The sequence below is a fragment of the Salmo salar genome, chromosome ssa11, assembly GCF_905237065.1.
Source record: "Salmo salar chromosome ssa11, Ssal_v3.1, whole genome shotgun sequence".
Taxonomy (NCBI): Eukaryota; Metazoa; Chordata; class Actinopteri; order Salmoniformes; family Salmonidae; genus Salmo; species Salmo salar.
This window is the reverse complement of record NC_059452.1, coordinates 93639149-93654540: the sequence shown is the minus strand read 5'-3', so window position 1 is coordinate 93654540 and position 15392 is coordinate 93639149. Positions and strand designations below refer to the sequence as shown.

Here is a 15392-nt window from a genome sequence, read left to right as displayed (position 1 = left end):
TAGCTTTTTTTATCACACACTACTTGCTTTGAGTTGGAGAACCACAATCTTGCGACAAATATTTATTGGGCCACCATATGTACACAAAGGACATGCCTGTACAATACTATACAGAGGACTTAAAACAATTGACATACACAATGCAAGGTCTATATGTTTTCTGTTGGCACATTCAGGAGTTGGGGTATAAGTGATTCTCGGTGCTGGGGTTGAGTTTAGAGCTGGGACGATAAACCGGAAATGATCGACACCGACCACTTATCGTGGACTTTTTGCTGATGTCTTTCATTATGATAAGAAGCCTATACTGGAGAAATGTGAAGTTTGAAATTAAATGAGTCTGCTAATATGGGTGATAGTTAAATGGGACAATTGATAGCTACAACATTCAAAGTACTAGTTATTAAGGTAATAAAGAACTGCTGCACATTAATGTTATAAACTTATTCTATTTATCATGATATGGATTTTTGTTTATCGCCCAGCTGTCGTTGCGTTTTCTCTAAACTGCAATTCAGGAATGGCTCTCTCAGCGAGACACGCCATGTCACGCCATGTCCAATTGAAGTGACGGGACATGAAACGACATTGACCCCAACTGTGGTGTCCTTCGTTAGCGTAATCAAGTGGGACATGACCATGGAGGACACCAATCAGACGTATTCCAGTCTTCAGCTGCTTCCCTGCAGCTTATTTCTTCATCTTCAGGTCGGCTTCTATGGCACAACGGCGCCCCCTGGTGCCCCCATCCTGTATAGACAGGCACAGAGAAGAGATGGGTTAACTCTGATCCAAAGCAACCAGAAGCTTGAAAAACTAGCCATCACCCTGGAAAACACAGTCGTTCAGCGGTAGCAGGTAGCCTAGTGGTTAGAGCGTTGGACTTGTAACTGAAAGGTTGCAAGATCAAATCCCCAAGCTGACAAGATAAAAAATCAGTCATTCTGCCCCTGATATACTGTTCCTAGGTCGACATTGAAATTAAGAATTTGTTCTTTATTAAACTAGGCAAGTCAGTTAAGGTAAAATAAAAAAACATTTAGATTCAATGCAAATTACAAACCAAAATGCTTGAGTCTATTAGCTTGTGTGCATGAAAGTGAACCAATTTGTGTTTTTGTGCTATATGTCTGCATGTGTGTGTAGGAGCGAGTGAGAGAGGGGGGAAGTGTAAGAAATAGAAAATACTACCCACTGGGCACAGACGTCTGTTCCACGTTGGTTCAACGTAACTTCATTGAAATGTTGAAAAAGTTGATTCAAGCAGTGTGCTTCTACACCTGCATTGCCTGCTGTTTGGGGTTTTAGGCTGGGTTTCTGTACAGCACTTTGATATATCAGCTGATGTGAGAAGGGATATATAAATACATTTGATTTGAATTTGATTTATGTGACCTAGGGCCAGAATGTGAATACCCCAGCTGTAGTCTGACAGGTCATACGCTGCAGAATGTGAATACCCCAGCTGTAGTCTGACAGGTCATAAGCTGCAGAATGTGAATACCCCAGCTGTAGTCTGACAGGTCATAAGCTGCAGAATGTGAATACCCCAGCTGTAGTCTGACAGGTCATAAACTGCAGAATGTGAATACCCCAGCTGTAGTCTTGCAGGTCATAAACTGCAGACCGGGTACTTACAAAGAGAGAGAGAAGGAAGGCAGGAGAGGCCATGGGGACACTGTCCTGTGAGAGGACAAAGGATACAGTCAGAAAGAGGGATCAAAGACACACCCACACAGAAAACAAGGAAAGAAGAGGAGCAGTGGAGCACACATCCCGACAACAGAGAAAAGAGAACTACATACGCCACCTTAAAAAGATACAGACCCATCCAAGAGAGGGTATAACATAAATGCACACCCCTACTCGTGGACACTATAAATACTGTATACGATATAACCCTGTGGGCAAACATACAGCAGCAGGTACAGAACCCATCTCACAGAAGTGGTTCAAGAACTGAGGCAACTTCTTTTCTTAAAACAGGTGGGAAACCAATCCTCACTTGGATTATGTAGAAATTGTTGGAGCCATTTTTTGTGATTAAACATCCCAGTGACAATATGTAACAATATGTACCATGTGACCAAATATGACATTTTGTAGCATAGCAAAATTCAAATACTATAATAAAAATTGGATCTGTCCCGCTAAATTGAAAATAGATTGTCTCCCTAAACTGTGACCTTCTTTCCTGCTATCTACCAGCCAGAGCTAGAGAAATTCCAGAGGAACACAAGGTTGGAGTATTGCCATGGCTGTCTTCACATACATTATATAACAAGCTGAGGTACACACACACACACACAAAATACACGTGCACACAAACCCACACACATACACAAAAAGCCAACAGACACAGAGGCTGTGAAAGGATGGACAAGAAAGTGTGTGCATGTTAGGTATGCATCAGATTGAGAGTTGTGAGAAATTGAACTGCGTGGACTCACAGTGACCTTTGTCTCACGTTGTTCCTAAACTCAGCAAAAAAATAATCGTCCTTTCACTGTCAACTGCGTTTATTTTCAGCAAACTTAACATGTGGAAATATTTGTATGAAAGTAACAAGATTCAACAATTGAGACATAAACTGAACAAGTTCCACATACATGTGACTAACAGAAATGGAATAATGTGTCCCTGATCAAAGGGGGGGTCAAAATCAAAAGTAACAGTCAGTGTCTGGTGTGGCCACCAGGCTGCATTAAGTACTGCAGTGCATCTCCTCCTCATGGACTGCACCAGATTTGCCAGTTCTTGCTGTGAGATGTTACCCCACTCTTCCACCAAGGCACCTGCAAGTTCCTGGACATTTCTGGGAGGAATGGGCCCTAGCCCTCACCCTCCGATCCAACATGTCCCAGACGTGCTCAATGGGATTGAGATCCGGGCTCTTCGCTGGCCATGGCAGAACACTGACATTCCTGTCTTGCAGGAAATCACACACAGAACGAGCAGTATGGCTGGTGGCATTGCCATGCTGGAGGGTCATGTCAGGATGAGCCTGCAGGAAGGGTACCACATGAGGGAGGAGGATGTCTTCCCTGTAACGCACAGCATTGAGATAGCCTGCAATGACAACGAGCTCAGTCCGATCATGCTGTGACACACCGCCCCAGACATGACGGACCCTCCACCTCCAAATCGATCCCACTCCAGAGTACAGGCCTCGGTGTAACGCTCATTCCTTCGATGATAAACGCGAATCAGACCATCACCCCTGGTGAGACAAAACCGCAACTCGTCAGTGAAGAGCACTTTTTGCCAGTCCTGTCTGGTCCAGCGACGGTGGGTTGGTGCCCATAGGCGACGTTGTTGCCGGTGATGTCTGGTGAGGACCTGCCTTACAACAGGCCTACAAGCCCTCAGTCCAGCCTCTCTCAGCCTATTGCGGACAGTCTGAGCACCAATGGAGGGATTGTGCATTCCAGATGTAACTCGGGCAGTTGTTGTTGCCATCCTGTACCTGTCCTGCAGGTGTGATGTTTGGATGTACCAATCCTGTGCAGGTGTTGTTACATGTGGTCTGCCACTGCGAGGCCAATCAGCTGTCCGTCCTGTCTCCCTGTAGCTCTGTCTTAGGCGTCTCACAGTACGGACATTGCAATTTATTGCCCTTGCAGAATGCCTAATGCACGTTCACTCAGATGAGCAGGGTCCCTGGACATCTTTCTTTTGATGTTTTTCAGAGTCAGTAGAAAGGCCTCTTTAGTGTCCTAAGTTTTCATAGCTGTGACCTTAATTGCCTACCGTCTGTAAGCTGTTAGTGTCTTAACGACTGTTCCACAGGTGCATGTTCATTACTTTTTTGGGAAACAGTGTTTAAACCCTTTACAATGAAGATCTGAAGTTATTTGGATTTTTACTAATTATCTTTCAAAGACAGAGTCCTGAAAAAGGGACGTTTCTTTTTTTGCTGAGTTTATATATGCACAGGTATGGGAGCAGTGCATGTGTTTCAACTATTTTGTGTCCTTGTCTGTGATGCAATTCAACAGTATTACCAGACATACATCTGAGGGAGTCAGGTTCCTATCTACTATCATGAGTTTAACACCATCCAAGCCCATGAAGCCAACCAACCGTATGGTCTCCATCCATGACAACTCATAGTGGAGAATAGTGAAGGATGTCAATGGGGAAATGGATAAAATGAACAGTGAAGCACAGATCATGTATTAAGAAAACACTTGTGTTTTGCTGCCTGCCAATGGTAAGAGACTTGTGCCCTTTCCTTTCCTCTGAGGTTAAACGGACCCCTAATCTGGCTCTCCTTGCATCCCCAAATCCTCACCTTCCTTTCCTCTCCTGGACTCTCCATTCTCCCCCACTCTCTCCTCTCCTCCCATTCTTATCTATAGACCCTCTACCCGTGCCGTCCCAATGAGCAGAACACCTTGTCCGAGGGGTCCTGCTTGCGGGTGCTCTCTCGGCCCCTCAGGCTCTTGGCGCTGACGCCAGACTCGGAGGTCTGCATGATGAGCTGTGTGGCCAGGAACTGCTGGATCTGTTCCAGGACGTCCCTCTGCATCTCCAGGGCCATGTGGAACACGTCGTGGTCACAGCTGTTGTACATCACCGCGTTCTGAAACATCAGCATGATGTCCCGCTGGAACTCTGCCGTGGTGCGGATCAGACCTGTCTCAATGTTCTTCTTAATGGTGGACAGGTCCATGGGCCTGGGGTGGAGGAGAGAGAGAGGAGTGGAGGAGAGAGAGAGGGGTGGAGGAGAGAGAGAGGGGTGGAGGAGAGAGAGAGGGGTGGAGGAGAGAGAGAGGGGTGAGGAGAGAGGAGCGTGGTCAGGTTATCCGACAGATAGATTGAATGGGAAGGCCAAGCCAGCAAAGAAAGCACCAGTTCCCTGTGTCAGTGGTCAGTGTTTACCTGTTTCCCCTGTGTCAGTGTTTACCTGTTCCCCCTGTGTCAGTGGTCAGTGTTTACCTGTTTCCCCTGTGTCAGTGTTTACCTGCTCCCCCTGTGTCAGTGGTCAGTGTTTACCTGTTCCCCCTGTGTCAGCGGTCAGTGTTTACCTGTTTGTTTCCCCTGTGTCAGTGGTCAGTGTTTACCTGTTTGTTTCCCCTGTGTCAGTGGTCAGTGTTTACCTGTTTGTTTCCCCTGTGTCAGTGGTCAGTGTTTACCTGTTTGTTTCCCCTGTGTCAGTGGTCAGTGTTTACCTGTTCCCTGTGTCAGTGCTCAGTGTTTACCGGTTCCCCCTGTGTCAGTGGTCAGTGTTTACCGGTTCCCCCTGTGTCAGTGGTCAGTGTTTACCGGTTCCCCCTGTGTCAGTGGTCAGTGTTTACCGGTTCCCCCTGTGTCAGTGGTCAGTGTTTACCGGTTCCCCCTGTGTCAGTGGTCAGTGTTTACCGGTTCCCCCTGTGTCAGTGGTCAGTGTTTACCGGTTCCCCCTGTGTCAGTGGTCAGTGTTTACCGGTTCCCTGTGTCAGTGGTCAGTGTTTACCTGTTTGTTTCCCCTGTGTCAGTGGTCAGTGTTTACCGGTTTCCCCTGTGTCAGTGGTCAGTGTTTACCTGTTTGTTTCCCCTGTGTCAGTGGTCAGTGTTTACCTGCCTGTTTCCCCTATGTCAGTGATCAGTGCTTACCTTGTCCCTATGTCAGTGGTCAGTGTTTACCTGTTCCCTATGTCAGTGGTCAGTGCTTACCTTGTCCCTATGTCAGTGGTCAGTGTTTACCTGTTCCCTATGTCAGTGTTTACCTGTTCCCCCTGTGTCAGTGGTCAGTGCTTACCTGTTCCCTATGTCAGTGGTCAGTGTTTACCTGTTCCCCCTGTGTCAGTGGTCAGTGTTTACCTGTTCCCTATGTCAGTGATCAGTGCTTACCTGTTCCCTATGTCAGTGATCAGTGCTTACCTTGTCCCTATGTCAGTGGTCAGTGTTTACCTGTTCCCCCTGTGTCAGTGGTCAGTGTTTACCTGTTCCCCCTGTGTCAGTGGTCAGTGTTTACCTGTTCCCTATGTCAGTGATCAGTGTTTACCTGTTCCCTATGTCAGTGGTCAGTGTTTACCTGTTCCCCCTGTGTCAGTGGTCAGTGTTTACCTGTTCCCTATGTCAGTGATCAGTGCTTACCTGTTCCCTATGTCAGTGATCAGTGCTTACCTTGTCCCTATGTCAGTGGTCAGTGTTTACCTGTTCCCTATGTCAGTGGTCAGTGCTTACCTTGTCCCTATGTCAGTGGTCAGTGTTTACCTGTTCCCTATGTCAGTGTTTACCTGTTCCCCCTGTGTCAGTGGTCAGTGCTTACCTGTTCCCTATGTCAGTGGTCAGTGTTTACCTGTTCCCCCTGTGTCAGTGGTCAGTGTTTACCTGTTCCCTATGTCAGTGATCAGTGCTTACCTGTTCCCTATGTCAGTGATCAGTGCTTACCTTGTCCCTATGTCAGTGGTCAGTGTTTACCTGTTCCCTATGTCAGTGGTCAGTGTTTACCTGTTCCCTATGTCAGTGGTCAGTGTTTACCTGTTCCCTATGTCAGTGGTCAGTGTTTACCTGTTCCCTATGTCAGTGGTCAGTGTTTACCTGTTCCCTATGTCAGTGGTCAGTGTTTACCTGTTCCCTATGTCAGTGATCAGTGTTTACCTGTTCCCTATGTCAGTGGTCAGTGTTTACCTGTTTCCCCTATGTCAGTGGTCAGTGTTTACCTGTTTCCCCTATGTCATTGGTCAGTGTTTACCTGTTCCCTATGTCAGTGTTTACCTGTTCCCTATGTCAGTGTTTACCTGTTCCCTATGTCAGTGCTTACCTGTTCCCTATGTCAGTGCTTACCTGTTCCTTATGTCAGTGCTTACCTGTGAACAATACTGTGGTACCCTGGGGCAATGTCATCAGTCACAGGCTGCAGGAATACATTAGCATACCTGCATCAGGAAAACAGCAAATATATCACTTTCAAAAGCTGAAATGAGAGGCCTGGAGCATGGTGCAGGTAGGATCCTGTTATAGCCCAGGGTTCCATGAGTGAGATTCTTACCTATGATTGGCAGCTGCACGCCATACCAGCATGATGGCTTTTTTCCAGATCTTCTGAGCCTGTCTGGCCTCCTGGTCCTCACTGCACATTGAACTGAATAGACAGAGAAAAAGAGAGAGGGAGTTTTGACCAGATATAGACATGCTTGGTGGGTGTGTGTGTGTGTGTGTGTGTGTGTGTGTAACTCACAACTGGGAGGAGGCAGGGCTGCTGGGGATAGAGTCTGCAGTGGTGTGGAGCTGCAGAGAGGAGGAGGCTGTGTGCAGACTGTAACCGTCCTCACTCTCACTGGCTGGGGGCTCCAGCTCGGTCTCCCCCTCTGCCTCCGACAGGTAGGCCTCTGCTCCGTCCCCCTCCTCATCCCCCCCTTCATCCCCCCCATCCCCATCCAGGCCCTCTTTAGTCTCTGAGGCACTCCCCTCCTCTCCGTCACTCACCCCCTCTTCCTCCTTCACGTCCTACACAGGTTCAGAGAGAGAGGGCGAGAGAGTGAGTTGGATGGATCTACAGTGGATTTCAGGTTCTAACACAAGGACAACAGGTATCAGCAGCACAAGCCTGTTCTCTCCTCAGTGAGAGGGAGGTGTACCTTGGAATGTCTTCTTGTCATGGGGCAATCCTCGGAGTCTGAGGGAGAAAGAGAAAGTGAAAAGAGAAAGAGATGATGACAACAGGTGGCAAACGTGTTTACTCAAGAGCTTGTGCCCAAGGCAGGTGTCTGAGCCTCTGTGTATGACTGTCAGTCTGATGTGCCAGGGCTATGAGTGACCTGCATGTGGGGTGTCAGCTCCTTGCTGCGTCCACTCTTCACTCTCACACCTGATGGTGGCGTGGGGAGAGAATGGGCTTCCCTCCCCATCGGCCCCGCCCATGGCCCCAGGCTGCAGACGAGCCCCAATAGCCTGGCTGTGCTCCAGCATCATAGACGAGCAGGAGGAGGAAGAGGAGGAGGGAGGAAGGCCGCTGATGCCCAGGGGGTGCGGGTACCCTGAGGGACAGTTGTCCTGGCTGTCACATGCAGAGGTCCCACGCCGTAACTGCAGGACCTCCCTCTTCACCTCCAGACTGCCAGCGAGGGAGGAGAGGTGTGAGGCCCCAGAAGGGTCAGACTCAGGGGACTTGAAGGGCCCTGGCTCCCAATGGCCAGACAGGGCATGGCCCGTCTCCTCACACAGGGACAGAGCAGCCTCCACTGCAGCCGCATCCAAAGCCTCAGTATTCTCATCACCCTGTAGGATGACAGGTCACAGCTTGTCACTTTAAGACACCGCAGGAGGCTGATATCACTATGGCTTTATAGGCAGAACAGTTGAGTATCAATCCATAGCTGTGTTCGAATACTCCTACTAACCGCACTAACCATACTATTTGTGACGGAAATGTTGTATATAGTATGCTTATTGGTCATAATATGGATATAGTTAGTATGCCAAAAGTTCCCGGATGTCGTTTTACATTCGCCAAAATACGAAGTATACAAGCAGTGGACACTATTTCACTATTAATGCAATTCTTCCCAAAATGGGCGTGGCTTCACAACGTTTTCAGATTTGAAGAAAATAAGTCCGATGAGAGCGGATACAAATTCATTGCTTTAACTAATTATGACAAATGTTAAGAAAATGTGGAGCAATGTAATAAAGTAATGACTTTTCAAATAAGTTACGCTACAAGTTATGTTGGCTGACAATTTGTTGGCTACGCTATCCTTATCCTTTACGCACCACATAGCATTACAGCAGTATATACCGGTATGTTGGCTACGCTATCCTTTACGCACCACATAGCATATCATTTAAGGTACCGGTATGTTAGTTAGCTAGCTACCTAAAGTTAGTTGGCTACTAATACATTGAACTTGCCAGTTTAATAACTATATGATATCTAACTAACATGTATTGACTTGATTATTCACATCATTCTTAGCTAAGTGGTATAGTCGTTGTGCGTTCTCAATGGACACAAATTCACTCTGGCTATCTACTCTGATTTCAGAACACTCTCGTATTAGTGTGCCAGAGTGCAGAATAACTGATGAATTTACGAACGCTCAACACCCATTGAATATGGCAGGTGTCAGTAAACGTCGGCAAAAAGCGTAATTACATTGTTTTCAGCAGCACAGTTACAGTCACCAACGGTCTGGATAACATGAAGACAGACTAACCAGCTCTGCTAGGGCGAGTAAAATGGTCAGAGTGAGGTGTTCTCTCATATGTGTCTGGAAGTGGCTAGCCAGTTAGCTTGTGAGCTTGACTGCCGGTGTTGTGATGGTCAGAACGAACGCTCGGATCAACCCTACTCCTCGGCCAGAGCGTCCAGTGTACACTCTGAACACTCCGAGAGGGAAACGCTGACAATGCTAGGAATTTACGAATGCCCAGAATGCACTCTGGTACTCCAGATTGAATTTACTAACACACCCGAAGTCGTAAAATGTCTAGCTAGTCATTTGTTATGCTAACAAGCTAGCAAAAGGTTGCATAGCAACAGCATCAACTTCCGGTAGACAGGCGTAGCGCTAGTATGCCCAACTGAAAGGATACCGTTTATTTACAGTATACTAAAATTAACTAATAGTATGTTGTATATACCCATTAAGTATGTAGTCGTGGCCAAAAGTTTTGAGAATGACACAAATAAATTAATTTTCACAAAGTTTGCTGCTTCAGTGTCTTTAGATATTTTGTCAGATGTTACTATGGAATACTGAAGTATAATTACAAGCATTTCATAAGTGTCAAAGGCTTGTATTGACAATTACATGAATTTGATGCAAAGAGACAATATTTGCAGTGTTAACCCTTCTTTTACAAGACCTCTGCAATCCGCCCTGGCATGCTGTCAATTAACTTCTGGGCCACATCCTGACTGATGGCAGCCATTCTTGCATAATCAATGCTTGGAGTATGTCAGAATTTGTGGGGTTTTGTTTGTCCACCCGCCTCTTGTGGATTGACCACAAGTTCTCAATGGGATTAAGGTCTGGGGAGTTTCCTGGCCATGGACCCAAAATATTGATGTTTTGTTCCCCGAGCCACTTAGTTATCACTTTTGCCTTATGGCAAGGTGCTCCATCATGCTGGAAAAGGCATTGTTCGTCACCAAACTGTTCCTGGATGGTTGGGAGAAGTTGCTCTCGGAGGATGTGTTGGTACCATTCTTTATTTTGGCTGTGTTCTTAGGCGAAATTGTGAGTGAGCCAACTCCCTTGGCTGAGAAGCAACCCCACACATGAATGGTCTCAGGATAATTGCAATTCATCTGATCACTCTTCATAACATTCTGGAGTATATGAAAATTGCCATCATACAAACTGAGCCAGCAGACTTTGTGAACATTTATATTTGTGTCATTCTCAAAACTTTTGGCCACGACTGTAGTATACAGTATGTTAGTATGGGTATTCGAACACATCTCATGTTTTTAGGTGTGTGAGGCGTAGAAGGAGCACCTTGTCCTCGATGATGGCGATGATGTCCCCCACTGTCTCCAGGTCCAATTCTTCTGCCATGTAAGACACCGTCACTAGGTCTTCTTCTGTCCCATCCCCTGGGCCAGGCTGGGAGGCCCCCACCTCATTCCCTCCTGTACACACACACACACACACACACACACACACACACACACACACACACACACACACACACACACACACACACACACAGGGATTACTAACAGCCTTATATGATTCAAATCCAATCTCTGCGTAAAGACAACAGACTGAGGACATAATCATGGGGATGTGCTTCATGTTGGAGGAGATGAGATGGACTGACAAGTCATGTACAGGAGTCTGACGTTCAGGTGACAGACTGATCACACACTTATGGCCACAATCTGATGACAGACACAGAGGAGATGCTTGGGAAGAAGTGTTGACGGAAAAATGAAGAGGATGGATGGGCAGTGATTGTACAGTATAGAAGCAGAGAGAGGGAGGCAGGAAGGGAAAGGGAGAGACCTGTGTGTAGTGAGGCAGGGGAGTCCATAGTGGGGGGTGAAGCAGCAGTGAGAAGGACACTGGAGGAGTCTGTGCTGCTGGCCAAGGAGTCCAGCGGAGTTGAGAACTGAGGCCCAGCCTCCAGCAGACGAGAAAGTGTAGGGGCACCTAACGCACACGGACACACACACACACGCGGACACACACACACAGAGCGTGCAGAGAGAGCAGGCAGAGCCTTGATCTAATCAAAATGCAACGCTAAGCAATACTACATTTGAACTATTAGATGGGGAAAACGTTTGTTGAACTAATTTAGGCGGTAAAAATGCTGTGATTAGTTCAAATTGCGAGCCCTCTTTTTGTAACGTGGTGATCAGACAGTTTTAAGAGGAAATAGTGTGGTAATTGGTCAAATTTAATATGTGGGGAATTGTTGATATTGCAAAAAAAAGTTGTGATCGCAGAATTGCAAAGTCCTGGAGGGACTGACAAGTATGAGTGTGTGTACCTGTTGCTAGACTGCCAGGTAGAACAGAGCCTGTGAGCTGTAGGTCATGTGCTATTGTCATATTACCAGGCAGGTCGCCATCTCCAACCTATAAGACAAACACAGCACTCTGTAGCTGCAAGAGGATTCATCTGACGGTGTGTCTGAGATGTTTAAATGGCTATGGGTAGTTACATTTTAAAATCTTATGAAAGTGAACAATCTCTATGGAATACTATTTCCTCTCAGACATACCAGTCTGGGGCTTGTGGGCAGGAGACTCCCTTTCTTCAGTAGCTCAGAGAGGAGAGGGGATGGTGGCGGCGTGGCTTTCTGGCCCAAGAGCTTCTTTTGTGGGGATTCATCCAGAACAGTGCCCAGGCCTGACTCTGCACCACCCAGCCCACAGGCCTCAGTCAGGGGCATGAACCCTGCTACTCCTGGTGCCTAGAGAGAGGAGGGGAGAAAATGAAGTTGGGAAAAGGGAACAGGGGGAGAATAACATGCAAGGGAGAGGCAGGCAGGCCGAGGAAAAGGCATTCTGTGTAGCACGTTCCACCACATCTAATTGATATCAAATCAAGAATGTTTCTACTGAACTCCAATCATCTCTCTACCTGCCCCTGCCCCTGCCCCGTTCCCCTGTAGCTGACAGGGACTCACAGTCACTGAGGTGCTGGGGTCCTCGGGTGTGCTCTGGGGTGTGTCCCCTTGGCAGAACTCGAGGCTTGGCGAGCCGCACCCCAGGGGAGAGCGCACGGTCACACTGGGCACTCGTTTAGGGGTGTTCTTCACCGCCTGTCTGGCTGGAAGGGGGGTGGGGCGGCGGGGTGAGACTGTTCTTAGTTTGACCAATCACACTACAATTGATCTACTATTCACTTTGACCACCTTTGTGGCTGTGTACACATCTATCTCAGCCTTCGGTATACTTTCTGATAGAGCTCCTCATCCAAACCCCTTGGCATGATGTTTTTTAATTTCAACATCCCCTGTGGGTTTATTGAATCATTGAAGAAACATAACTACATCTTCAGCAACCTGTATACTATCTGGTATATTGTGTTTTACAATGTTTGGAGTGAGACATATACAAAGGGGTGCCCACGGAGCAATAGCAGAAAATACGGTTATATTTACTGAGTAGATTAAGAAAAGCTACAGGCAAAAGCAGCTGGTGGTGTGCATGAAGTGGGTTATCTTTTACCTAGATAGGCTGTGTCTGTGACCTTCCTTTTCACGTCTGCCTCGTCCTGTTCCTGTTTCTTCTTCCTGACAGGCACAGAAAGTAAAGTTTCTCAGAAAAATACAAATATACATGTAAATCACAGGTGGCTGGTGGCATCTTAATTGAGGAGGACGGGCTCATAGTAATGGCTGGAACGGAATACATGGAATGGTATCGAACACCTTGTTTCCATGTGGTTGATACCATTCGATTCACTCCATTCCAGCCATTATTATGAGCCGTCCTTCCCTCAGCAGCCTCCTGTGATGTAAATAGATGAAGAAATAGTAACAAAGGCTGACAGATAAAAGGGTCATACTGCACAATCTCTCCCCATAGATCCTCTAGCTTGGAGTCCAGGTGCCCGGCTTGGATCAGCTCTGCCTCGGTCTTCAGCTTCCTGTGAATGCAGCAGGTCAACAACTGACATCAGAGTTGGGTCAATCAAGTAGCAGAAAATATCTACTGAAGGCCATTATAGTCTCTTGAATAGATTGTCCCTCTATCAGAGATTGCACACAGGGAAAGTGGGATACCTAGTCCGTTGTCCAAATGAATGTATTCTACTGACATGTGTCTTCCGCTGCCTTAATCGAGATCCACGTCTTTGGTGCCCGGGGAACAGTGGATTAACTGCCTTTCTCAGGGGCAAAACGACAGATTTTTACCTTGTCAGCTCGGGGATTCGATCCAGCCCAACGCTCTAACCACTAGGCTACCTACCTGCCACAATCTGTGTACCTGTGCTTCTCCTGTGTGTCTTTGATCAGTCTCTTCAGTTCATCAATCCTCTCTGCCGTGAGCCTGCGGACTATGACATCCTCCACCGTCTCCACCACCTCACCTTTCTCACCACGTTTCCGTCTGGGGAGAGATACCATGCCATTAACATAAGCCATCCAGACAAGAGCATGTTATCCATAAACCAATGCCTCCCCCTTCACACTAACATACTGCCCATGTTCTCCAACCCCCCCCTCTGATCATAGGAAATGCAACAACTGAACAATCACAGATCCAGCCACACACAGAAAAAGACAGAAAATAACAGTGCTCACTTTGGGGTCTCTGTGGTCTCCAGGAGCTCTGAGTACTGGGAGGCACAGTGCTAGAAGAAAAGGAGAGAGATAGGAAGAGAGAAGATAAGCCAGTTATTTCCTTTATTTCAACAGGCTGCATATATGTACTCAGTTTATTGACAGGCCAGGGCAGTGGAAGAGAACACTGATGGAAAACAAACAGTGCTAGGGAAAGTAGAGTTAATGCAAAGGACCCATGCCACCTCTCTCACTCAATCAACCCCTGTCCATAAGGTTACTGCATCATCATGGGCAGCAAATGCAAATCTCTTTCAGATGCGATCATCAGGTTCCTGTTTGTTCATGGTGTTCATTTATTGGAGCATATCCTACCTTTTGTGAGAACCAATCAGGGGGTCGTCCTGGCTCTGCAAATGGTTTGATGGCTCGACTGACAGACACCCTGTGGGTATTGATAGATATCCTATTATTGCATCATCACAATTCCTATTCAACTGACCAATTCTATTCCAAAATCTTTTCTCACATTATCAATTGTGTGACAGATGGACTACTGCTTGTTTCCATTACTGGAAGTCTTTACTCAGTGAAAGTTGGTGGCTGGCTAAGATTCGACTGGTCTGTCCAAAAACATAGGAACAGTAACATGATGTAGGCCTAAACGTGTGCTGCTTTACCAGTTCTGGTCCCCGCTCTTCATGACAGAGGTAGCCAAGCACAGCTTCTCCCTCACCGACCATGGCTCCGTTGGCCCCATGGAGAGCAACTTGTGTTCTGCAGATAAGGAGTGGAGGGGAAGTACGGGTATGGACAGAGTCAGTACAGGACATGTAATATCCAAAAATACAATTTCTGGTAATCACATCCTATTTTACAGGTCAGGATGTCCCAAGATTCTGCTAAACAAATCCCATTGCTGTCAACTAGGTACAACTATTATGAAATAAACTCCCAGATAAATAGCTGAGGCCGTTAGGCCACACTGAAAACCAAGCAAAGCCATGTATGGAGGAGGGGTGAAAATAAATGTTGCGCTTCCTAAAGCTAGCTACCATCTTGAGGGCTGTTACAAAATGCCCTACGAATGTTTCAAAAGTCATGAAGCACTCATCTCAACACCTTTCTAATCAGACATATGGAAGGATGAACTTCCGCACAAGCACCTACTAGCAATATTTTGCTAGTGACTTAGAATAGCTAGCTAGCGAGCTTCTGCTAATTGGTCAGCTAACGTTGTCTAGCGAGAAGGGAAAAGTGAGCCATTCATTCAAAGCTCATGCCAGCATGGGTAGGCTATTAAGAATTCACCGATTAGCAATGCCGTGTAACGTTACATCATCCACAAGACTATAGTGCAAACGACTCATGAACATCTGGTTGCCATGCATTAAAAATCATATAATTTGACAACAGGCTCATTTACTCACTTCCAACCCCGCTCGCCATCTTCTTGTTATATAGCAGATACTGTACTCACTCCACCCACCCACTCGGTCTACAGTAAACCAAGTTAGATCATTCAGATTAAAAAAAGAGAAAAGGGGAAATATTTATTTTGCGTAGACTCACTGTGGCTGCCGCTGTGTAGAACTATAATGATATGTACATTATCTGCGCTATTTCATGTTTTCTTTGCATTATATGTACAGCACCGCAGAGCGACGAATCAAATAACTACAGGGTTAAATAGTCCGGTGGTCCGGCACTGACAT

The 15392-nt window shown here is 46.7% G+C and overlaps 1 protein-coding gene across 4 annotated transcripts; it reads right to left on the bottom strand.

The window, feature by feature from the left end:
* Positions 1–49: 49 nt before the first annotated feature.
* On the bottom strand, positions 50–15388 carry LOC106563623 (bromodomain-containing protein 8). 4 transcript variants are annotated; one of them, XM_014129371.2, is made up of 20 exons: positions 15108–15388; positions 14358–14454; positions 14053–14122; positions 13699–13748; positions 13382–13504; positions 12960–13040; positions 12620–12684; positions 12076–12218; positions 11668–11859; positions 11434–11521; positions 10944–11090; positions 10434–10567; positions 7749–8208; positions 7569–7606; positions 7169–7437; positions 6980–7072; positions 6798–6866; positions 4397–4679; positions 1639–1683; positions 50–750 (listed from the first exon to the last, which is right to left on the bottom strand). In XM_014129371.2, the coding sequence occupies exons 1-20, from the start codon at positions 15124–15126 to the stop codon at positions 691–693; spliced, it is 2526 nt and encodes an 841-aa protein (XP_013984846.1). In that variant the 5' UTR covers positions 15127–15388; the 3' UTR covers positions 50–690. The 4 variants fall into 4 exon arrangements, with proteins under 4 accessions (XP_013984846.1, XP_013984847.1, XP_013984844.1 ...); XM_014129372.2 differs by lacking the exon at positions 1639–1683; XM_014129369.2 differs by lacking the exon at positions 50–750 and having other exon boundaries at positions 976–1683.
* Between the last annotated feature and the right edge of the window lie 4 nt (positions 15389–15392).

What these genes read in the sequence shown, in the direction of transcription:
- LOC106563623 (XM_014129369.2), bottom strand. An exon ending in AAGAGCGGGGACCAGAACTG is followed by an intron (nt 14,123 to 14,357) that starts GTAAAGCAGCAC and finishes CAATACCCACAG; the next exon opens with GGTGTCTGTCAGTCGAGCCA. An exon ending in CTATGGGGAGAGATTGTGCA is followed by an intron (nt 12,685 to 12,959) that starts GTATGACCCTTT and finishes TGTGCCTGTCAG; the next exon opens with GAAGAAGAAACAGGAACAGG.